Source organism: Thalia democratica, chromosome 4 (assembly GCF_965202585.1).
Source record: "Thalia democratica chromosome 4, ktThaDemo2.hap1.1, whole genome shotgun sequence".
Classification (NCBI taxonomy): Eukaryota; Metazoa; Chordata; class Thaliacea; order Salpida; family Salpidae; genus Thalia; species Thalia democratica.
The window spans coordinates 42,861,042-42,885,930 of record NC_139168.1 but is presented as its reverse complement, the minus strand read 5'-3'; the positions used below and the strand labels follow the sequence as shown (position 1 = coordinate 42,885,930).

The 24,889-nt window shown below is 24.9% G+C and overlaps 1 protein-coding gene across 2 annotated transcripts; it reads right to left on the bottom strand.

The window, feature by feature from the left end:
• Positions 1–2,633: 2,633 nt before the first annotated feature.
• On the bottom strand, positions 2,634–24,670 carry LOC145833940 (N-chimaerin-like). 2 transcript variants are annotated; one of them, XM_082941216.1, is made up of 18 exons: positions 24,531–24,670; positions 23,799–23,857; positions 22,081–22,226; positions 21,341–21,418; positions 18,788–18,895; positions 18,365–18,587; positions 16,405–16,688; positions 14,167–14,212; positions 13,796–13,958; positions 13,599–13,702; positions 13,055–13,162; positions 10,166–10,324; positions 9,904–9,985; positions 8,135–8,308; positions 7,526–7,603; positions 7,195–7,335; positions 3,675–3,780; positions 2,634–3,214 (listed from the first exon to the last, which is right to left on the bottom strand). In XM_082941216.1, the coding sequence occupies exons 1-18, from the start codon at positions 24,583–24,585 to the stop codon at positions 3,004–3,006; spliced, it is 2,325 nt and encodes a 774-aa protein (XP_082797342.1). In that variant the 5' UTR covers positions 24,586–24,670; the 3' UTR covers positions 2,634–3,003. The 2 variants fall into 2 exon arrangements, with proteins under 2 accessions (XP_082797342.1, XP_082797343.1); XM_082941217.1 differs by having other exon boundaries at positions 13,055–13,159.
• Positions 24,671–24,889: the final 219 nt, after the last annotated feature.

Here is a 24,889-nt window from a genome sequence, read left to right as displayed (position 1 = left end):
TTTTGCATTGTTGTTAAACATATTGTTTATATAAATTTCGAAATAACTTATTGTAAAAAACTTATAACTACATAAAGCTTTTTATTTTCAAATATGTATTTAATATAGATTCATTGTTTTCACACGTTAAATATGAATTTAAAATTTGTATTCAATGACAAAATATTTAAAAATTACTATTTATATAAAAAATTAAAAAATTGTTAAATAATGAGTGCATACAATCGGTTGTATAATATCTTTAAAATTAGACTTTCAAAGTAGTACCACAATTAAATTTAACTATTGCACACTCAAAATTAATTTTTCCAGCACTTAGTAAATAAAAATTGTAATTACTTGTTATCCTTTGTTTAATTAAATTCAGAGCAAATAAAATTAAACTAGTATAAGTTTTTAAGTCAATACATTTCAAAGTATGTAAGTAGGGCTGTTAATACAATGTAGTGTAGACATTTCAGACAAAAAATAAGTAAATTGATACAAAGTTTAAAAAACTTCATTTCATTACCATTCAAGAAAATAATTAGTTTTTATAATTTTTCCATTTTATTTCTATAAAGTTTTATATAAGAAAACTTTTAATATATTATTAGTTATGTTAGCCAGCTTTTACTTACATTATGTATTTTAAATAAGTTTTGTTTTTAACTGAGGACTACTACTACTACTAAAATTTACAATACTTAAATTTGAAAACTTATGTTTTATTTTTTAGTCTGCAAAACGTTAGCAAATTTTTATATAAATTTTCTAAAGTAAAAAAAAGAAAGTAGTTTTAATAAAATCAGTTGATGGTTTTAAACTACTAGATCACTAACTAAGATATAAGTTAAGGATAAAATATCTTTAGAAGCTTAAATGGAAAATTCATAATATCTCAAAAAAATAAAAAATGCTAAAGCATTGAAAGTGAGCTTACGTTCTAGTTTCATTAAAGTATGCTTTTTTTTTTGAATACACTCTCATCCGAATCTTGACCTGAATTAAGATTCAGACCGGACGGATCTTGATTTTTTTATGTCCGATCCGGTGGATCATTATTTTATATTTACATGTCTACAAAATTTACTTTTGTAAAAGTTTATTTAAGTTCTAATAAATTATTCTAGATAAAAGTTTTTGTTGAAAAAACTAAAAATGTTATTCTATCACCCATATTTATTTTTACATGTCTAAATGTGCTTTAAAGTTATCCAAACTGTGGCTTAAGGCTAACCAAAAAGTAATAATTTTTCCTACTAACTTAAATGGTCATGTAGTAGCAGCGAGGTTTATAAGCAATTAAAAACTAAAGTAAAAGCTCGAGTTGGTCTTTTTGTGGAGCGCAATTTATGCTTAGCCACCAAGACTAATGTGAAAACATAATAAAAAACAACTATTTTAAAATTAAAGCAATTTATACAAAGACAAACGTTAACAGTTTTATACGAAAACAGTTATATGATAAAATAAATAGGACTGTGATATATATGCAACTACTTTTAATACTTCTATCAATTTTACTCTTTAAATAATAATAAATTGAAAATAAATTGTTTGTTGTGCAACTGTAGTATATTGCTCATAATCAGTTACTTTAAGTTAAAATATCTGCTTACAAGCTCAAGTTGATTTCTAAAGATTATGCTTTATTTCATAAGATGAACATATTTCATTACAATTTACCGAGCTATAATGTTTTGTTGTAAACCAGATAACAAGTTTTTAAATAATTAAAAGAAAAAAGTTAAAAAATGTTTCATAAAATACTTCATTTAAAGCAAGAAAATTTAATTTAAAATACAGCTGTTAGATCTAAAGCTTAAAAACACATACGAAATAAACCATATAAATCTTATGACCTCTTAACTTTTATACATCTCCAGTACATTTTTTTAAAGCCGTGAGCAAACTTCCAGGATAATTAAACAGTTTGCCTGTTTTTCAAAGGATGTACATTTTTTGGTGCATTCCCAATTTATATAAATTACCAAATAAGTTAAGTCTAAATTTCTAGAGTAAGGAAACACTAATTTAAGATGTGGGTAATATTTTTTTTATTAAAATAAATAGTTTTAACTTGTTTAATCAATCTATCAAATAAGTGATCAAATTATACTAAAAAATATATAAATGTGTAACTTTAAAGCTAAGTTTTATTAATTTAAGTAACTAATTTTTAATTTTAAGGATAAATCATTTAATGAAAGAATACATATCTCAGGATTAAAGCTCAAAATGCGAATTTGAAAATTAATTTCGAGTATAGTTAAAAGGTTGTCAATACTGATCTAAAAATATTTAAGATTTTTAATTTAAACTTTACACTTGCTGACTTAACAATTTTATTTTATAAGCTTATAAGACGAGTTTTTCAAATTTTTGATAAATGGTTCCTTTTTCTTAAGCAAAAAATATATTTAAAGTATTTTTAATTAAGCAAAAATTTCAGTATAATATACTTGTAAGCGAATTTATAAGAACCTTTAAATGTTTGCAAAAAGTCCATTAGTAAAGTTCATTTTATTACACTAGTTCTGAGATAAAAATTCAAAACAAATTAAACTAAAGAAATGTACTTTATTTTGTACTATAAAATAAACGTTAACTTAATTTTAACTTTAGCTTAAGAAAATAACTCAATTGACGAAACTTAGTTACAGTAAAAAAATAAACAACTGAGAGCAAAAATAAACCATCAAAATATCTTTTTCAGCAGCTGACAAGCTTGTCAAGCGCAAAACGAAACAGTGTAACTTAAACACAATTTTTATGTTAAAAAGTTCAAAATTAAATTTATAAATAAAAGGCTTTATTATGTAAGCAACAAACAAAATAACACATATATATATTGCCAGTTTTTTTATGTTTTTTTTCGACATAACTATATAGTTTCTAAAAAAATTAGCAGCAAAAAAACGTATATAAACTTAATAGCTTTAAGTTAATTGCGGAACAAGCTAATTTTACTTGCAATTAAAAATAGTAATAAAACAAAAACTTTTTTATCCGCTTTAGGCGCTAGAGGCTGGGAAATAAATCAAATCTATGTGTGATCATGAACTCAATTAGTTCTTGTTGATTCATGTTTTCTGTTAAATCTAACATTCTCATCGGGTTTAATTTTAAATTTTGACTTCCTACCGGTTCAGGCGCTTTTATCAGAGTCGGTCCAAACACTATCCCAAGATTTTTTGCTGTCATTTCGTTATGAGAAGAATTTTGAACTACTCTGAATAAATATTTATAAATAAATCAACTTTTTTTTCTATTTTTCAAAATTATAACTACATTGTATTTCACAGATTATTTAAAAGGATTCAATATTTCACTCCTATAATGATTTGTTAGAGATCTTCAGTTTTAATTATATCTTTAAAAAAATTTGTACAAATAAATGAAAAATATTGTAAGTCAAAGTTATTAAATAAAAAGATATAAATAGCAAAAAAATACTAAAAATTACACATAAAGTAGGTGTACAAAAAACAAGAATTTAAAAATAGGCTGAAAATCTTAAGATTTTAAATCTGATGTTAAAATTTTTTTAAACGAATACTTGAAATTGATATTTAAATTTTTTTTTGTACATCCTACTCTTATGTAAACGTTTTTAATTGACATGGATAAAACTACTTTAAAATAAGTTGACGAAAATTTAGAATTAAATCTAAACTAATAATTTTACAAACTTTCCAAGGTGACCAACTATTACTTTAAAAGTTTCGTAATGTGGTCTTGGCATTAAGCCGATGCTGTCCTTCACTGCTTTCATTTTTCCGTCTTTCATGGGTAACTCTGAAGTAAAAATTAGCTTTGTTCGAAATAAACAAAATTTGAAGTATGCTTATAAAGAAACATACAATTTTAATTTTTATTTTTTCATATTTGTGTTTTAATGCTTATTCATAATAAAACAGTGGTTCCCAACCTTTTTGATGCCCCGCACCCCTAAAATATTTTAATTTCTTTTCGTACCCCTTGCAGTACATGCAATGATTTTTTTTAGACTAATTTGAAATAGAACGATGAAAACTCGTATATCATTTTTTTTGTTAGCGTACTATATTAACAAAAATTTAATGTATGGAAACTAAAAATACAACGAACTGTGTTCAAACAAGTTTTATTCTTATCTTTTGTAACGTTAAAAATATCAGAACTCACTCTCCAGTCTGCATCGATAAACGTTTTCTGAAGGTCAAGCAAGTGTGTTTTGAGCTCATCACTTGTTGTTCTACCTACCCTATCTTTGAATTAATTTTAAAAAAAATAACTACCTTTTAATCAAACATAATAAAAACAAAAAAAAATTTAAACAAAAAAACTTTTTTTTTAGCTAAAGGAAACAAGAATAAAAAGCTAATCATATATCTTTAATGAAAAAACCCCTAATGACAAGCCGTTTAGCAAACACCCACAAGGTATTTAAAGAAAAATTAAATTTTCTATGTATGCAATATTTTATTAAAAAGATTATGAACTCATTTTTAAATCCACTTAAAATTTAATGACTCTTTTTTTCCTGTTTATTGCACAAAAATTTCTCAAACCGTTTCAACTTGTTGCTGATAGTAATTTGCATGTCTGCCTGAGCATTCCAGGAAGTCTTGATTTTGCTTTGATTGACAAAAGAGTACTAAATTGAGACTCGCACAAGTAAGTCGTCGCGAATAGGATGAGCATACTTAGTGCTTTTTCTCAAAGTCTTGGAAACATATTCATTGCACAACACCAACATTGTTCCAGAGTTTTGCTTTTAAACTGCATTTTAAGAAAACGGTTTGTGCTAAATTCAATAAGTTTATCTTTTAACGATTTATCATCCGGCATATAATCCAAATTTAAAGAATACGGATTTATTATTTATTCTTCAGAAGTTTCCAGTTCTCCTACTCCAAAATATCCCTCAAATTACCTGGTGAGTATTTCCAAATGGTTCATAGTTTCTTCAAGCACACTTGAAATTTAAGACTCCTATTCATCAGTCATTTCTTCAGATGATGGAAAATTTGATAAATTACCTCTTTTAACTCGTCAACACCAGGGATGTAACAATTCTTTGAAAGCATTAGGCACTTCACAAAATTTTAATATGTCTGTATATTTCCCTTGCATAGAAACACTCAGGTTATTCATACGGCTAAAAATGTAACTCAAATAAGCTAGTATTTGAATATATTCTTTTGACTCCATTTCAATGAAATGGTCATGCACGTTCCTTAAGAATAGCTTTGACTTCCTTTCGCGATTCAAAAAAGCGCGTTAAAGCTCTTCCACGTGATAGCCAGTGGACCTCCGTATGGAAAAGTATAACTGAATGTTCACTACCATAATCTCGACATAACGACTTAAAATGTCGGTAATTTAGAGCACAACCTCTAATCCACTTGATAGCTTTCACAGAGTTATCAAGGACATTTTTCAATTTTGAGAGCAATGTTTTTGATGATAAAGCATGTTGATGAATAAAACAGTGAGTACCCTTCAAGTGCAGAATATCCTGTTTTAACAAAGCAAAAAAAAAAACGATTTGTTTCCCAACATTGCAGGGCTCCGTCATTACACACAGAACCAATAATTTGGATGTCTAAGTCATGTTTCCAAAAAAATTTTTCACACATTGGAAGATGTGTTTTGCTTTGGTGGTTCTCTTCAGATCTTCACAAAATAAAAAACCTTCCATTATGGTACCATCATGCACATATCTCACTAATGTGATCAGTTGACTGCAGTTTTCAGCATCAGTTGTTTAGTCCAACTGCAAAGAGACTTTCAAAGGACTAGCTTTGATATCAGCGATAACTTGGTCCAAAATATCCAAACTTAAATCACTAAATCGACTTTGAACAACATTATTTGATAACGGCATAATTCAAGCTTTCTTGAAGCTTCTTTTCCCAGAACAAATTTTGTCATTTTTAATACACATGGCTTTATCACCTCTTCAGCAATTGTATAGAGCTTCTTGGATTTGACTACGTTATACGCCACATGATACGAAGCCATTAAAAGTGGTTTGTCAGCAGATAAAAAACCCAGCTTTGAAAGTGTTCCTCGTGAAAAGCGGATCCTTTTTGCTTTCAATGATTTGACATCATGACCTGAAACATCTACTTCATCATGTCGGTTGTTAAAGTGTTCTCGCAACTTAGATGGCTTCAAATTGACGTTTGAAAATACAATATTACAATACATGCATTGCGGTTTTTGCAGACCTTCAGTTGTTTCAGTGGAAGTAAAACCAAACTGTACATTACTATCATTCCACTTCCTTTTCTTTGACATAAGTTTAAATTGATTTAAATTAAAAAATTGTATTCCAAGAAGTATAAAAAAGTTTATTACCAAGACATTTATTTTTTATAAGATTTATGTAACAAAAACAATGCTTCAGTCTTTGACCTCGTCAGATTGTTTTTTAAATCTAAAACAAATGATGAGAAGTGAGGAAAAGAGTAATAATAAAAATTGGCTTAAACTTGAAACAATAACTTTTTATGCATTTAAATATGAATAAGGTACTAAAAAATTACAAGATCAACTGTGCTAGGTAAAACCAAAGTAATATTTTTAATTTAAAAAACTATACACTCACATTAGTCTAAAACTTGTAAAAATACTTTGGTTTTCAAAAGATATTATAACTATAACAAGCTTTAGATTCAGGTAGTGGTAGTAACTGTTCAAAATATAGTTTTAATCGTTTGTTAACAAAAGATCCTAGTGAGGTAACTTCACTGGAATATAAATAAAAACAAATTATACAGTAATCTTCCTTTATTCTACCAACATATGTGGTAGTAATATTTTTTGTTAACCAATATTTAAAATTAAAATAACAACTAAATTAGTATTGAGTTTGAAAGCTTCGTTAAAATTATGCAACTAGATTATGACGTAATTATCAAAACTTTAAACTATTTTATATGACTTGGATTGCTTGTTAGCCTTAAAAATCGATAGTTGTGGTTTGTTTAGTGTAAAAAACTATAGGCTTACAGTCGCCCAAGTTAAAGAAAAATCTCCTTATTTATCAAACAAAAATAAAAAGCCTTCTCGCACCCCTGGTTGGAAAACCCTGTGATAAAATACAACTAATTTAATTTTGTAAAACTTCACCTCAGCCTATTTCACCCCACTTTAGTTTGTAACACCAAAACAAAAACAATCTAAATTGAAACGACGTTAGAAAAAAAACATTATACTCACTTGCTGCATTAATAAACCTAGAGTAGAGCTGGTATGGAAGTATGGGATTAGGAAGTTCTCTTAAATACATTTTCAAAACACCACAAACAGTATTTATGTCTGATATCTCGCTTAAACGAACGTCATACCCCGTTGAATCTTCTGTGATTTAATTTAAATTTATTATAATAACTTGTACTGTTTAGATAAATGAACGAAGTAAAACTCATGTGTATTTGTACATAATGAAAATTACGTTGAGCTTATTTTCATAAAGACTAAACTTATTTTTTGTTTTAATCTTACTTTCATGGGGATTTTTTTTTAATTTCAAAACTTATTAGCTACTGACCTTGATCGAATTCGTTTTTTAGCCTAAGAATATCATCGTGATTTCCTGGAACTCTGTAGAGACCCTCGGAATGCAGACCTAAAATGTTATAAATGCATGTTGTTTTAATCTAATGAGTTTAAATTTAAACAAAAATAAAAAGTCTATTTTTACCAGTATTTTTGTTTTCTTGACTTTATCAAGCTTTAACTAGCGTAACATAGCTTTGTATTCTAAAAAAAAATAGGTACTTTAAATTAAAATTGTTTGAGTAAGGTCAAAAGCTATCTAAAACTTAATATATTATTTTTAAAAGTATGAATTTTTTTAAATGGTTATTCATTTGCTACCCATTAACGAAAAAGGATTTGATTCAGAATTAGTTTATTTTCAAAAAAATTTAAATCAAAACAAATAAAATAGTCTTTAACTATAGATCAGCAAAGAGTAGTAAACTACTTTAAACTTATTGAGCCATAAAACCATCACTCATAAACCTTGTCAAAAATACAACGTTTGTTTTTAGTTGAAGTGAGCAATTTAACTATTCGAATTATTTCACAGCTTAAAATAAAAGAGCAAAAAAAACCTTTAACTTTTTAAAAGTTCGAACGTCTAAACACTAACTACCTCTACTCTCAACTTCTTTCACGCAACAATCAACTACAGCAGGTCTTATCGACTGCTTCAGTTTGACAAACGTTATGAGGTCGACACCGAAGCATCTTTTCAAATGTTTCGAAGTTGGGTTGCAGTCGGCTGGCAACAATTTGGAGCATTGCTTGTGAACGTTCATGTTGCAGTCTGTAAACATTTCATCAATAATGTCTTATTTTTTCAAATTACACAACAGTTTGTTTAATATGATATTTGAGTTATAACCTTTTCAAAAGTTTAACTAAACGAGTTTTCCGCAAATATTAGACCGTCATAATGTTTTAATATTAGCTTTTAACTTTAATTTAAAGAGCTGGAAAAGTTTATGATTTTTGTTTATAACAGCTTGACTAAACAAAAAATAATAATGTCATCGTAAGTAAGTTACAAAAAGCCCATTTTTATACCAATATAATAAAACAAACTTCATCAAGCTCAAGTACCAAAAAGTAAATATGAAGTAAAAACAAAATACATAAGAATCCGTAAAACTGTCAAGTAGTAAATACGCCTTTAGTGAATAGATTACTTAAAATGTTCTGCTCTACTAAAAAGATAAAAACATGTTTGTTAATATATCTATTATTAAATTGAACTCAAAATATTTTTATACATAAAATTTACAATAAAAGTTAATGCAACAAGTCAGTTTTGAAAATTTGCGCCCATAGCAAAGTTTTATACAGCTAACATTTATACTGTTTATTTTTATTTCTTTATATTTTTGAAAACAAACAATGTTAGTACGCGAGCAACAACGATTTCACAGAGATGAAAATTTCAATAGTTTAACTCATTTTAATATAAAAACTTTTAAAATTTCATTCTAAGTAATTTTCTAAAGCTAATACGATTAATTTTATATAGTCTTTAAAAAATTGTCCATTTTTAATCACAGAACAAAATTATTCCATAATAGTAAGACTTAAAGATTACAAATTATTTTCAAGTAAATAAAAAATTTGACTGCATATGTTTATTCTATATACTTCCAATATTTATTGAAAAAAAACAAAAGAACAGTTTTTTTTTTCATTAATTCAAAAGAACGTATTTTAAATCATTGATTTATTTCTAACTTGTTCCAACTTAAATATTTTATAGAAGAATGAGAAATATAATAACAAACTTAACTTTAATTTAATATCTCTATTTTTTTGCAACTAACTTCAATGTGAGTCCGTTTTATTACTATTTTAATTTATTAATCTTTTTTTTTTAATCTATAGTGCCTATAAAATTCTTAGAAATTTAACATAAGTAAAAAAAAATAATTAAGTTTAGTATTATTAAGTTTTGTTTTTGTTAAACCACAAGTTTAAAAACCATAAGTTCAATACTTTGGTTTTCATTTTGTTTTACTTAATATTTCTACATTAATTCCACTCATTTTGTTTAAAAACTTTTTCAGATTTATTTATTACAACTGATGATCTCCTACATCCCAATATAGGAGTGAAACATTGTTTTGTTGAAAATAAACAGTAAAAATAAAAAATAAATAAAATTTCTTTAAAGCTAATTAAGTCGAGAACTTTGAATTGTTTGATTTAAAACAAATTACAATAGTAAAATATTAACAAGCATTATAATATTTTTAAACTCGCTTTTATTGAACAATAAAATTGTTTTACATAAACTAATAACTGATAACAAAAAATATAATTTTTATTGAGGTGATAAATGCTAGTTACAAATAGATAGTTACATATTAGTCAATATCTAAGTAACAAAAAGCGTACCAGTGCATTGCATTCCCTGCTGTATCCAGCCCCACATAAAATCTCCACAGTAATCGCACCACTGTAGTTTGTACGTGTGAATCTGTTTATGCAACATAAATAGTTATACTATGTTGCAAAAGAATTATAAAACTATACTAAAAACCACATACATGTGAATTTTTATTGTTTTTAGAAATTAGCTCACACAATATTTAAATAATCAATTTAACGTATTTGAAACAGATACTAGTTTTAAATAAATTAATTAATATAACTATACCTTAAAATTATGACACTTCTCATAATAGTAGTAGTTTTCATTTTGAGTAAAACTATCTTGATAACCATTTTTTAACTGCGACTGATGACTTGGAGAAATTTTGTTTGGTGAGCCTATATGGTTCTGCACTTGTATATTGCCGTTCGATTTTAAGATTTCCTTCATAAAAACAATCCGTCATTTAAACAACTTTTTTTAAAATACAAAAATTTAACTTTTACATCTTAAGTATTTAATTACCATTAAATTATAACTTTAGATAACTATAATTTATATAATATATTTTGACAAATGTATATAAATTAAACTTGAGCATACAACTTACAAAAAATAATGATTTCATATCTATTCCTAAATTACAAATTTTTCACTAAATTAAAATAATTTTCAAATGCTGCGACATAAGTATGATCGAGTAATTTTTTTACTTATTTTCATATAAAATACACGTCTAAGAATGTTTAAACACACAAACAACTTTTTACAATGTTAAAACTATTTTAAATGAAACGTAGAACAGTTCAAAATAAAAACCAAAAACAAACTTTACGATTTTTTAAAGTAGCACGGTGTAAATAATAAATATCTAGCAAGCAGAGACTTGCAAAATGAAAACCATTTTTCTAATGAAAATTCTGAATTAAATATTAGTTGTTATAAGTTTTATAAAATTAAAATAACTTGTTACTTAAAAAGTCTAGTAAAATAAACACAAGTGCTGGTAGGTAAATAGTAACATTTTTTTTTTAATTTTAAGCAGATTTTTAACCCATGGTTACTAAAACAAGTAAGTAATAGATTTTTTGTATGATAGTATGATAGCATAATTTGCTAATGCGTTCGTTTTGATATCAACTGCGCTCTTCACTTTACCGCTGTCAATATAAAACTGGTTTACGAATAGTTTACGTTAATTTTTTCAATTTTAGAATACTTTTATTACAGCATGTATTACAACAAGTAAAAAGTTAAGTTTTGAAACGAAATTGTAAGTTAGATCCGTGTTTCTAAAATTGAAAAGATACAAATTAATCAACTTTAAACATTTCAGTTCATTACTGAAAAATATGACTAGCAATGAAGAACCTTAAGGTTTGAAACAGTTATTTTGATTGATTTTTTCAAACAGATTATATTTAGATAAGTTGGAAACAAATTGAAACTTTGAGCATTTTTCTAAAACATTACAAATTATTTTTCAGCTGTTCTAATCGTAAAAAATTATAAACATTAAGTTCATAAAATATCTATTTATCAAAACTACTATTTAAATAGTACGTTGGTACTATGTATATATTTTAGATTCTACACCAAACAAAACTAGAAAATAATCCAGTTTAAATTAAGTTCATACTCATAACTAACACAGAAATAAAATAATAAACGAATGTTTTAAGACGTAAGGCAATATTTAATACTAAAATAGCTTTTACTAAGTACTTAAACATCTTTGTTAGCACTTATAAAATAAAACTTTTTAAATGAATCAGGCTTTATGTAATAAGTATCTGCTGAACAAATAAGATTTTTAATTTGTGCTTCATGACAAATCCACATTAAAATTTAGATATTGCAGTAACATAATTTAGTTGCATTATTATTAAACATTCAGTTTTCAAAAAAATATAAATTAAAAGAAGACATTAAACCTACTTTTTTGTGTTTGTTTTATTATAGTATAAATTTTTCAAATTTACCTATTAAAATAAAAGCATATGCTGATGAGGAAACTTTTTAGAATATATATATTAAAAAAAATCGTTAAAAGTTTTTCATCGACCAGGATCAATAATAAAACGCTAATAAAGTCACGTTTAAAATTAGACTCTTGTTTTAAAACTTTTGATGAAACCGTCAACAAAACAACATACACTTCTTTTTGTTAAATAATGAAATAAAAGCATATTCTAATAAACAGTATGCAACACAAGTTTGTAAACGTAATTAATTAAACTTTTTCATTATTAACGCAGCCCAATAAACACTAGGCTGAGCTGAAATCTCACGTTCTTCTCAGCCTCGCAGAAAAACATCAATTATTTATGCGTTGTTTCCGAAAAGAACAGAAAACAGTTGCTTTTATCAGAACTATATTGTATAGCCACTAGTAGATAAATTAAGAACTATTTTGAACTGTTTTTAAAGTTTCCTTATATTTCTATTTATAAAGCTTTGAAATTTTAATTGTACCTTTTATCGTAACTACTTAACTAGTACTTATCTAACAATTAGTTTTAATTATATACTTATTTTTCTAAAAACAATTGAAACTGTACATCTTTAAAACTATTTATCATTTGTTTTAAAAATTTAATACCGACTAGAATCACAACTATAGTCGTAAAAAAACAAATTTAGCTATCAAATACGACTGTGGTTGTGATATTAAATAATTCTTTTGTTTGCTTTGTGGCTAAACTTTGTTTATCTTTAAAAGTAATTTTAAAACAATGGTACGTGCAACAATCACACATATTAACAGAATTACGTTATATGTATCCTAAAAAATCTTTTAAATGTTACAGCAAAAGAAAAAAAAGCTTTGTTAATAAAATAAATATAAGGTACTTACAAAAAGACATACAGCTTTTGTTTATATAAACTTAAAGCATAAAGAAACAAAAGAGCTACTACTGACTTAATCTAGAAAAAACAACAAAACTTTTAAAAATAAATTAAGAAGTGAAATAAAAAATAATGTTAAACTATGAAGTAAAATTCGCGTATAGCATGCAAAACTACAGAGAGAATTTTAAACCCATTGAAAAAAATTCAAGACCTAAACACTTGCGACAGACTTGCATAAACAACAACAGTCGAAACTCGAGGCTGCCTTCAAATCAATTTTACGCAACAAACAAAGTATCTATATATATTTAATTCATTCACCTCCGAAGGGAAATCCATCTGTACTGATGCCTGCCTTGAACCACTCCTGTTGTTACGCAGCTTCAAGGAATCGCAGCTTTTTCTCCGGCTTCTTTGCTCACACTGCTGCTGATAACGATGACAATCAGTATAACGTAATAATTGCTAACAGCTGATATTTACGATTTTCACTGTAAAGAAGCTTAAACGCTTTTCACTGCCGATCATTTTTAATTTCTAAAGGCATTCGGAGTAAACTTGATGAACGAGTTGGCATAAATGTTTAAAAACAAACAGCCGAAACGTAAATAAGCTTTTGTAGAGTTAAACGAATGGTAAAGATTATCACTGTATAAGTGTTTAAGTTAAAATGAACAAACTTGATTGATTTATTATATAAAAACATTCCTACTTCGCTAACTAATTAAATTGTATTATAACACTGTTATATAATTTGAATGTTAAAAAGTTCATTTAGGAACAAGTAAGATTATTTTAATATATGTATATATATAAACAAACAAAGTTACAAATATAATTATACTAGGTACTACTAAATACTAACATGTAACTGTCTGCTTTTATGGTTTTCTATATTTTCTAACTTTTTATCAAGATTGTTTGACTTTTGACTGTTTTGATGCAAGACTTTTTTCCTCGATTTGTTTTCTAAAATGTTTAGCATGATTGGATAAAATACATAGTTCTAGCTCAACAACTCAGTTAAATCATAGTTTGAAAAATATAGCAATTGAAACTTACGACTAAATAGAGTCATTCTCGAGTGAATCTGATTGGATGAAGAAGACGATGACGAAGATGACGTCATGTGAGTGAAAGGGGATGCTGTTTTGTAAGGAGAAATTTCAACAGATGATGCTGAAGTTTCGAGCAAAGCCGCACTTCGATTTCTATCTTCACTGGACTGTAATTACAAAATGGGTATTTTAATTAAAGAAAAATTCAAAAAATAAAGAACTTAAAATTTTGAAGTTTTTTGAACAATCAATTTAGTTGCTGACAATTTCAAACCTTATACTGAGTATTTTTATCAAAAATTGAGCATATCTTAATTTTTAAATTTGTTTTTTTTTTAATTCGAATTAAGTAAATTTATTTTAATAAAAACTTACAGAATTACTAGAAGTAGTCGAATTCCGTGTGTTTCTTAAGACTTTTCTGTATTTTTTTAGCTTTAGTTAATCACTGCTTATTAATAAGTATAGTAAACTTTTTAGTATTTTAACAAAAGTAAAAAAAGAAGTAACAAATATCTAATAACCATTATATTCTGAGATAATTAATATTATATAATACTAATTATTGTAGTAGAGAAGTAATCTTTTTTTTTAATATAAGGAGAGATGTGTTACAATTTTACTTCAGCTAATGATTTTAAATTAAAAAAAATTTACTAAGCTACAGGGTAATGATTACACTCTGAAGCGAAGTATACTTAATTTTCTTAATTCTGATTGCTGTTTTAATATCATAAAAAACTACTACGCTGTACAAAAACTACAGAAGAAACTAATTTTAAGTTTATTGTCTTTTAGTCTACTTTATTCCAAGTATTGTATTAAGTAGTATGTACTAAAACTTACTGCTAATTTCAAAGCATAATAAGTTTGCCAATATAAATTTGAACAAAGTAGAAAGCGAATAATCATAATAATAATCTAGTATTTAATAAAGTATAAAAAATATTAATTGTGGGACTTAAACGTTAAGTGTTTGAATTATTACCGTTTTGGTACCTTTGTTATGTAAATTTATAAACAAACGCTAAAATTATTTTTATATTACATAGTTGTTTATATAAAAAATCAGTATTTAAAAACCGGTGTTTTAGTACAAGTTATTTAAAAGTTTATAAAGGGTGATTACTCACGACTTATTTTGTCAAATATTTAGATTTAAAGCTTTGAACTTTCCGATAACTTTGAAGTATAGTATAAAAAAATTACCCTAAAGCTGAAAAACTCATGCATTTAAGAATTTATTTACCAACATTTAAAATAAAACTATTTAAATGAAAATTTACTGTTCTGTTTTCAATATTAGGGTTTACACAACAACTTTATTCACAAGTAATGAGATTTAAATATATTTCTACAAAATCTAAAGTTCAAATTTAATTAAAATAACTGTATATAAGTTTATTTAAATATTTATTAAAATTTATTTAAAATAATTTTTATTTATAAGTTTATTTAAAAAAACTTACATAATTTAAAAAAACTACTTTTATAGCAAATTTGAGTTGTCTTACATATATAAACATAATAAAATATTTGTTATTAAACTTTTATTTTTGTATGATTTTTTTTTTATCAAATTTAATAAAAATATAAAATTTCACAGTGAGATCATTCTATTTTTATTACTTAAAACATAATTTTATAAAATAAACGTTTAATAATTTTATAAACTTGTACTTTATAGTCTATTAGCTTATTAAACGTAACTAGATTAATAAATTAACAGATTTAATTTTATTTAAAACAACTTTTAAACTGAACTTAATAATAATAATATATACTTAAATTCAAAAACAATTCAGCTACCATTTCTACAAGCATTAACAAAATACATATAATTAAAATAGGACGGCTTAATAAACGACAGACATAATTTTTCTATTGACGTTAAAGAGTTCTTCTGAATATTTTTACAACGAAAATAAAGAAAGTTAAATAGAAATATTTCTGAAGCGCTCATTTAGCTGACAACAGAATAATTGCTTTTGTTTAAAAAACACTTTGTTCTTCAATGAGTTTTTATGTCCAATCTTTAAGTAAGCTCTTGTTGGCTTTCAAAGTATTTTTTAGATTTGGAATTAATCTTTTATTCTCTAATTTTCTTTGTGTTCAGTTAAATTTAAAAAGCATTATACACAAATAAGTCAAATTCCACTTTTTTGTGATTTTTTTCCAATAGGGAAAGGCTTTTTCCATCACATTTACAAAGTGTTGTTTTTGCAAGTATTACATATATGTGAACTAAAATTAATTTAAAATATCTCATAGACTAATCAATGAAATTTAAATGTAAAAAACTCGATACTTTTGTCTAAATCTTATTTAAAAGCTAGAGTATTAAACTTTTTTTTTGTATTTCTAAAAAATTTAAAACTATTTATAGTTTAACTTAGATTTAACTATATTGTTTAAAATATATAGTTTAGAGTTAAACTAGTACTACTGTTAAAATAAATAAAAAATTATTTTGAGGCTTAAATACAAAAATAAGACAATTCAAAATATTTTTGGTTTTAAAAGACTTAATAGACGAAGTTAATTTTTGTATACCTAGCCACAAACATTAATTTAGCGAGTACAAACAAAGTAAAAACAGAACATAACATTAACCTTTGGTAATTAGAGAGTGGCGGAGTTACATTCGACCGGCGATGCGGCCTGACTTTTTCTAATTTTCCCTGCTCTTTAAACCTGTCTCCGGACAAATTCAAATTATGAAACTCTTTTCCTTCTACATCCGAAACTCTATGCGCTCTTCGGTCTTCGCCATCATGAGCGTAACACGTCGTCATTTTTCCAGGTGACCCATCTACAAGTTCAAATTTCCGATGGTGGTTTTGCTCTTGGTAACTTTGATGTTGTTTGGTCAAACCGTGTTGTCTCGGAGAATTTTCCTGGTTTGTTTAATTTTTTGTTTTTTAAAGTTTATAACGTACACTTGCGTTAAAAGTATTGTTATTTGTTTGACTTAATGTGAACTAGCATGTAATTTAACAAAAAGTAATAATTTTTTTCAATTTACTGCTAAAATCCTAATTTAATATTAAAAAAATATATAATAAATACACTCTGGCACATTTTTTCATAGTTTTTTGATTTAGATAATACAAGAAAATTTCAATACAAAAAAAAAATTAATTTATGCACATTTAAACTATCAAAAGTATTTATTTTCAACTGTGGTTAATAATCTTGCTATAAGTAAGTATAACTATTAAGCACAATTATTATTTAAATTTTTTCAACTAGAGAAACAAAATAAGTTTTGAAAATAATCAATCAAAACGTATTTTTTAAACAAACTCGAAATTTAAATATTTTAAATATCTAGAACGCAAATAGTATAAGCTTAAAGTCTATAATATAATTTATATACTAATTTATATTGTATTTATATGTTAGTTGCCTTTTAACTACCTTATTTTTTTATATAACTTTTTCTTATACTCAGCTGAATCACAATCTTTGTTTTTAAAAGCGTTTGCGTTTATAATTACTGCAAAATAAGTAGTGCAAACAATTATCATTAATAAAAAAACTTGGATTCTGAAAACTACTAAATTAAATTAGTTTAAAATATTAATTTTATGTTAATTAAACAAGCATAATGATACATTTTTGAAAGCAGCCTGTTTTTATGTGCGAAAAACTATTATAACTAGTAAGAGCAATAAAATTAGGAGGCAAAACAAATATTACACTAATTTTTATTAGTTATCAAATTATAGTTTGTATAAGTACAGTAAACTAGTTATTTTGCTTTTTGTAGCTGTAAACAGTATATAACTGTTTTAAAGGCACTTGGTGCTTAAACCAAATAAGACACATATTAAACATTTTATAAAGATAAACTACTATTTTACAGGCTTATTTTGATGAAAAAAACTCATACTAACAGAGTTTCATTTAAAATTGAAGAAAACAATTTTATAATATGTTTACGGTCAAACTGTACGGTGAGAAACTTTTTTTTTTATTCTGAAACACCAAGATATACTCTATTTCACATATTTAGCTTGTAAGTATTTAAATTTACAAATTACAAAATATAACACATCATTATGTTATTTATTTCTCTTCTTGGAAATTTGAAACGAAATTTTTATTATAAATTAATATTAACAAGAAACAATTTTGTGCTCATTTACATAATTATAAGAATTCCATGAACCGTTTGTAACGACATTTAGTTTCAATTTAATGCTACTTTTTGTAGTTATTAGATTTAACTGTCATTTTAATTATAATGTTAGTTTTTTTTATAAGATTTGTTTCGTAATTTCTAAATTATACAATAGTTTTACAAAATGTACTTTATTGTAAAATAAAAATTTTTACAACTTTTTTTAACTTTTAAAAGCACAAAACAATAACTATACTAAGAAAAATAAAATCATTAAAAATTATTTAATCTAAAAAATATATAACATTTAAAATCTCAAAAACTTTATGGAAAACTTTATATAATTCTTTTGGAGCTTTATGATATCATACTTGGCATAAAAAGTAATGGTTTAACATCAAATGTTATAATTAAAGTTTATGATTGAGAAACAAAACTTAGTTTAACCTGGTTAAGTATTTGCTTGTGAAGCACTGGATAAGTGATGAGATCACTTTGATGCGAGGGAGGATTGAACTTTTTTCTCCTTTGTTGGTTATGTTGGGGAGTAGCAACGTCACAATCAACGTCGATTCCTGATTCGTCAGTTCCAACGTGGTGATCGTAAAATTCGTCATTTTCGCTACTGATTGGCGTGGACTTTTTTTTAGAACACTCCAAGTTCGAGTATCTAAAATTTAATTGGTTTAACTTTTCTAACTTAAAAATAACACCGTGTATTCAGACAGATTAACCTGTTTTTTTTTCAACATAAGATAAGTTAACTTTTTTCTATATGTTTTTATAAATGTGTTGAAAATTAAACTGTCGTGAATAATACTTATTTTACTTAGCTACTTTATACACACTCTTTCAAAAATTAAACTATACCTATTCAAACTCTTGTAAACAGGCTCGTTCGTCATCTGGTTAATGTAGTCCTTTGCCTTGCTTTCCACGTACATTGTAATTAGGCCGTCTTTGGCTAAATCAAACATTCTGTAAATTTACACTTAATTTAATTATTTTCTTTTTAAACTTTTTTTAATTTCATAATTTAAATTATCTAAATACTGTTTTTTTAAATCATTTAAGTAATATTAATTTAGTTGCACATCCACTAATAAAATCTTTAAAAGTTAGTATGATTAATTTTAAGTAAATACTTATAATTGAAATAACCATCAGTAATTTCTTAATTAGCTGTTTTTCACTTTAATTCTTAAAACCTTATTACATGATTAGTATTAAAACACATTTTAAGTTATTCAGTACAAAGATACAAACTGTTGCAATCTGGCTCTATACTGTTTTAAGTAGCTTAAAAAAATTTCTTTGTAATAAATTAACTCGTATAAAAACAAGCATATGTTCCTCGGTGTACTAATACAAATGCAAGACAAAACGGGTTAGGTCAGTTCGACGGTGTGTTGAACAAAAATTTAGTGGTATAATTACAATTTAATTTTCACAAAATACAGATTGAAGAGAAGAGCTACAAAAATAAGAAAATGCAAAGTGATTGATTACAGGATTATAATCAGACAACCTAATTTAGTATTTTTTTCTATATAATAAAAGTTTTGAACTAATCCGATTACAGTTACATTGTACTGCTTTTTGTTTTCTTTAATCAATATACTTAACTTTTATAGCAAAATATTTTAATTTATTTTAAAAACTTGTAGTTAAACTTATTCTTACAAATATACAACATTTTTTTTTAAAGTTATTTTTATTAAGTACATTTTTACTTTTTTCTTACTGAGAACATAGATCAAAATTTTTAAACGTATAGAAAGTTACAAGATTCAGTTTCTTTTTCCAAAGCAAAAGACTTACTATCATTACAAAAACTATTGCACACAAATTCTTTTTTACTAAAAGCTAATCAAATAAACTTGAAGCTGCTACAAATTTTTAACAGCAGTTTACTTACAACTTATATTTTGTTGACGTATACGACATATGTTAAACTGTGGGAGACTTTACCAGCTTGCACGGATTACTTAGAAACATTTTAAATTTGCGTAAAAAAGGCTACCTTTACAGTGCAGTGCATGTTTATTTTAAATACTCATTACTTGCACTTACACACATTAATGAGAATTTTTGTAATGATAATTTGTTTACTAAAGTTATAACTGTGAAAATTCAGTTTTAAAAACTTCTACTGGTTAACTTTTCCCACAAATTATAAGTTAATAAAACTAATTATTAAAAACAACAATCTACTAAAATAACCACTACAGCATCAGACCACCAAAGAAGCTAAGATTGAAAGCTGCTGATTAAACATATTTTATAAGTTTCATTTGAAAGATAAATTTTTAAACTCAACATATCGTAATTGAACTCATTAATTGAATTGATTATTAATTAACTATGCATGTTTTTAACTCGACTTTCATGCTTTCTTTACAATGAAACGTGCAAACGTTTTTTAAATTACTATATAACTCTTAGCTCAACTTCATACTTAAATTAAAACTAGCGGGACTTTTAAACATTATATGTATAATTGTTTACTTAAATTTTTTTAATCATTAATTCTAAGTAATAGATTTTTTTTAATAATTAAAATAATCAAAACTAATTATTCAACTCAAGATGCTTAAACTGATAATTATACTTTTAATCTCTACAGCAAATTCAAACTATATCCATAGCCTTCGTTTGATTTTGTTTTATATATTATATACATAATAAATATTTAATCTATACCATGTGTTTTTTTCTGAATTTTTGATTCCTTAAAACCTTACCTTGACTAGAGTTTTATAACAAAACTTTATCACTTTACTTAAAGTAGCATTGACATTATATTTAAGTAAATGAAAAGTAGCTAAACTTTAAAAGTTAATTTAGAATTTGAATAAAAAAATTTAAATACTAATGAAGTCTTGCAACTTCATTTTGTTTACAAAAAATATATCCTAAATGTTTCTTTTTAAACTTACCCGCTAGGCATTAAAACTTTGCTAATGTTCTGTAAACGCGCGTTAACACTCAGTTATTGTCTTCAACATGTTATTCAAATACTAAAAAAAATACCTTAACTTCTTTGCTTATTTAAAGAAAAAATATAGGTTTCATCGCTGCTTTATTGTTAGCTTGAAAATTAATAATCTATTTATTAAAATAAACAAATTTATAATCTCACTGCTTCATCTTTTAATTTATATGGAAGTTTAACATGTTGCTTTTCACTTTAATGAGAAATAATTTCTCTTATACAATTACTTTGGTTAAAAGAAAGCCTCAAAATACATTTTGACCTTACATATATACCTCCATGTATTGTTTATTTCTTGCTACAGACTATTTTGACCTCAAAAAAATAATTTATGATAAGAACTTAAATCTCTTAACGTCTCAACTTTTTTTTTGTTTTGTTTTATTTATTATCAAAAACATAAAATGTAGAAATTCAAAAAAATTAACCTTTCAAACTTTTTTTCTCCTACAAAATGATATCCATCTTCATAATAGAGTATAAAGTTTTTCACAACGCCAAGAACTCTAAAAAAATATTATATTCAAGAAAACTAAAAAGTAAGAGTACTTTTTACACTACCTTTTTAAACTATTTAAGAAGTCTAACACTTCTAAAATATACATGTGATATTTTGTAGTTTACTTTAAAATAAAAATTAATAACTATTAATTTTATTTTGTTGTAAAAACATATTATTTTTAAAACCATGGATTTAAAGCTTAAATTTTCTTAAATTGGTAGGTTTTTTAATAAAAATACAATATGCTTTTAAAGCGTTAAAAATAATAATTACGTCAACTATTTTTAACTAAAAGCACCTGAAATTTAATGATATACAAAATGTAATGGAACTTAAACAAAAAAATTTCTAACATTCAAAAATTGCACTTAACTATTGTCGTTAAAATAGAAAACGTTAATTGAAACTTAAACTCAAATAAAATTAAACCTTAAATTCAATCTAAAAGAAACTTGTGCAGAATTATAATTAAAGTTTATAACTTTAAAAATAACTTAAGAATACTTTTAACATAATAAATTATGTAGATTTTGTGATTATATTCTTTAATAAGGATATTGTTTGTTTATCATTTATATAATTTATTCTTCTTACTTTTCTAATGTAAATTTGTAAATTACAAAAGTAATTTTTTAAATATCAAAATTTTAATGCATTTTCAACTACCTAATAATTAATACATTTCTTGTTTGGTCAGTTATCCCAGTTCTTATAAGATATTTTCCATCTTCATCGCACTTCTTATCTGCCTCTTGTCTATCTAATCTCCCGTGCCACTCTGATCCGTATTGAGGAGGCCGACATTTAGTGACCTAAAACAAATATATATCCCTGTATTAACTGATAAATACAGTTTTTTTTTATATATGTAAAAGATTGCTATATTTATGTTCTATGGACTTTAAGTAGTCAATGTCAAAGTCAACGTCACAAACTTATTTTTTAATTAGAAATAAATAAATCTTATAAAAACTTTTAAAACACTGCGGTGGTTTTTAAAGTTACAATTAGTTTTTCGTTCAAACTCTTTGTTTAAAAAAAAACAATGATAATATTTTTCTTTTCATGGTTGTATTCAAAACTATTTTTAAATTTAACACTAAAACTCACATAAAAACAAAATTTTTGTGGTAATTTTTATTCTGTAATATCCAATTTTTTATTAGTAGTATAATAAATTCCGTGAAACATATTTCTTTTTATTAAAATTAAAATTAAGTTAAATATAAGTAATATATATCGCCAATGCAAGAAGGTATATGAGCCTTATTTTGACAAACAAGTCAGTGCACCTAGTAAACAGATGTCAAGAAGTAATAAATTATAGCTACTCTATTATCCAATTGAAATTATATAATCCAATTCAAATAAATAAAATTGTCAAAGTTTTACGCAACAAGTAAGTTCTGACTATAGTTGTTAAGCTGACTGACAAAAATTAATTAAGTAATTCGATAAACAAAATATGTTTATGCTAATCAGTCTTTAGTAGTATACTAAAGCCTCACTAATATTAGTAGCATAACAAGAATGATTATAGCAATGTGAAAAAGATTTATGAGAATTTAATTTGTTTAATGTAGTTCTAAACATCATATTTCAATGTTTTAATTCTATATTGACTTCTTTTTTTTAATTTCAGTATACACTTGTTTACAATACACATACGTCTTGCACTTTTACGAAGTATAAAATAATAAAGACTGAAAGGTTTAAAAATAAACTATTAACTTGGATTATTGAGTATAAAACTTGAAATTTTGATAGTAATAATAAACATAGAAATTCTATAAAATAGACTTATATAATTATTTTTAATATGACTAACATACTATTAAAATGTTATTAAAGAAATAATGCACCAATATATAAAGTCTATACTGATAAACACAAAAAAATAGTTATAGTTGAACAATTTGAAATGTACTGAGCTATATAGTTGGTAAGCTTTTTGTTGATATTCACAACTTTGGTATTAAAAACTTAATTTTCTTCTCAAATAATAACTCCGGAAGCGAGTAACAAGTAAATAAATTTTTACTGTTACATTGTTAAAGTTTTGAAAATAAAAATATGTAAAAATTATACACTGTTAAACAGAGATGGTAGTTGAGTCACGCTTTTGAATAACAAAACAATTATTGTCTCTTAGTCAAAAAAATATCATTGTATAATAATATTGCAAATACTTAAGTAATAAAAAAAAGTACATTACAATAATTGAAATCAATTACTACTACACGAACTGCTATAAACCGCAGTTCATATGAAGTTCAAGAGGACACAAGTCCAAATTTACAATTTTATTACATACATGTAATTTGTTAACAAAACAAAAGTATACTTACTTTCTAAGGTTAAACTTTTTTTTAAACTAAACTCACAGCTAAATCGGTATTCAATACAGGTATAGGTTTTGGTGCTTCGTTTTGAAGTTGATACACTGTTAATTTTATTAAATTGTATAAAAGTTACATAGCACATAAATATTTGCAGCAATGAACTTTTGCCTTTATTAATGGCGCCTTAAGGATGGAGAAAATAATTTTTAAAAGTCTCTGTAAACTGATAATTTATCACGTTTACTAGAATTGAGGTTACTTAATTTCAAACTGTGTTCTTACTGTACATTTACATACAAAAAATAAAAATTAGCTTTTTAAAAGGTTTATTTTTTAATTAATTAAAAACTCTTTATTATAAATTTGCTAAAACTGATAGACTTTATATACAGTATGGACATGAAAAAGGTACTCATAAATTTCCAAAAATAAGTGATGTAACTAAGATTTTGATCTAAACTTTTTCATAATTAATTTTACAAATGAAGTTAAACAAACAGAAAAATGATATTATAATGATTAATGCAGATATAGCTTTTTTTTTATTGTTTATGTTTACTTCAATTGTATAAACAATTTTTCTATGGTTATATATTATATATTTTTGATAAAAAAGTGCTAAAAATGATTAATTTACAAACAATCAGAACAAAATAACTGATAGTATTATAATTTAACATTTATTGTATATATTTGTAATAGTATTTTTTACTACACTTAAAGGTTTTTAGTTAGCTTTTCAATCAAGATAATTAACAACCAAACTAGACTCACAATATCCCTTCCAAGTTCCAGACCTAAAGTCAATGTTCTTTTTTTTTTGCTCCATATTCGATTTCTCAAAATTTTTTTGATAACTTTACTCTAGTAGTTGCATTTTTACCAACTCAATGTAATGTATTTTAATAACAAGTAAAACAGCTGAAATTTTATTTTTTTTTATGTTATAACAAAACATAATTAGATCAAATTTAAAAACAGTATTTTTCATATAAAATAGTTAATAATTAGTAGTTGTGTTCTAAAAATAAATTTCTTAAGTATTATCAAATAAATTTAAAGAAATCTTTTTTACTCAACTAAAAATTTTTAAATTAAATTAAGAATCTTACTTCACCAAAATTACTTTCACT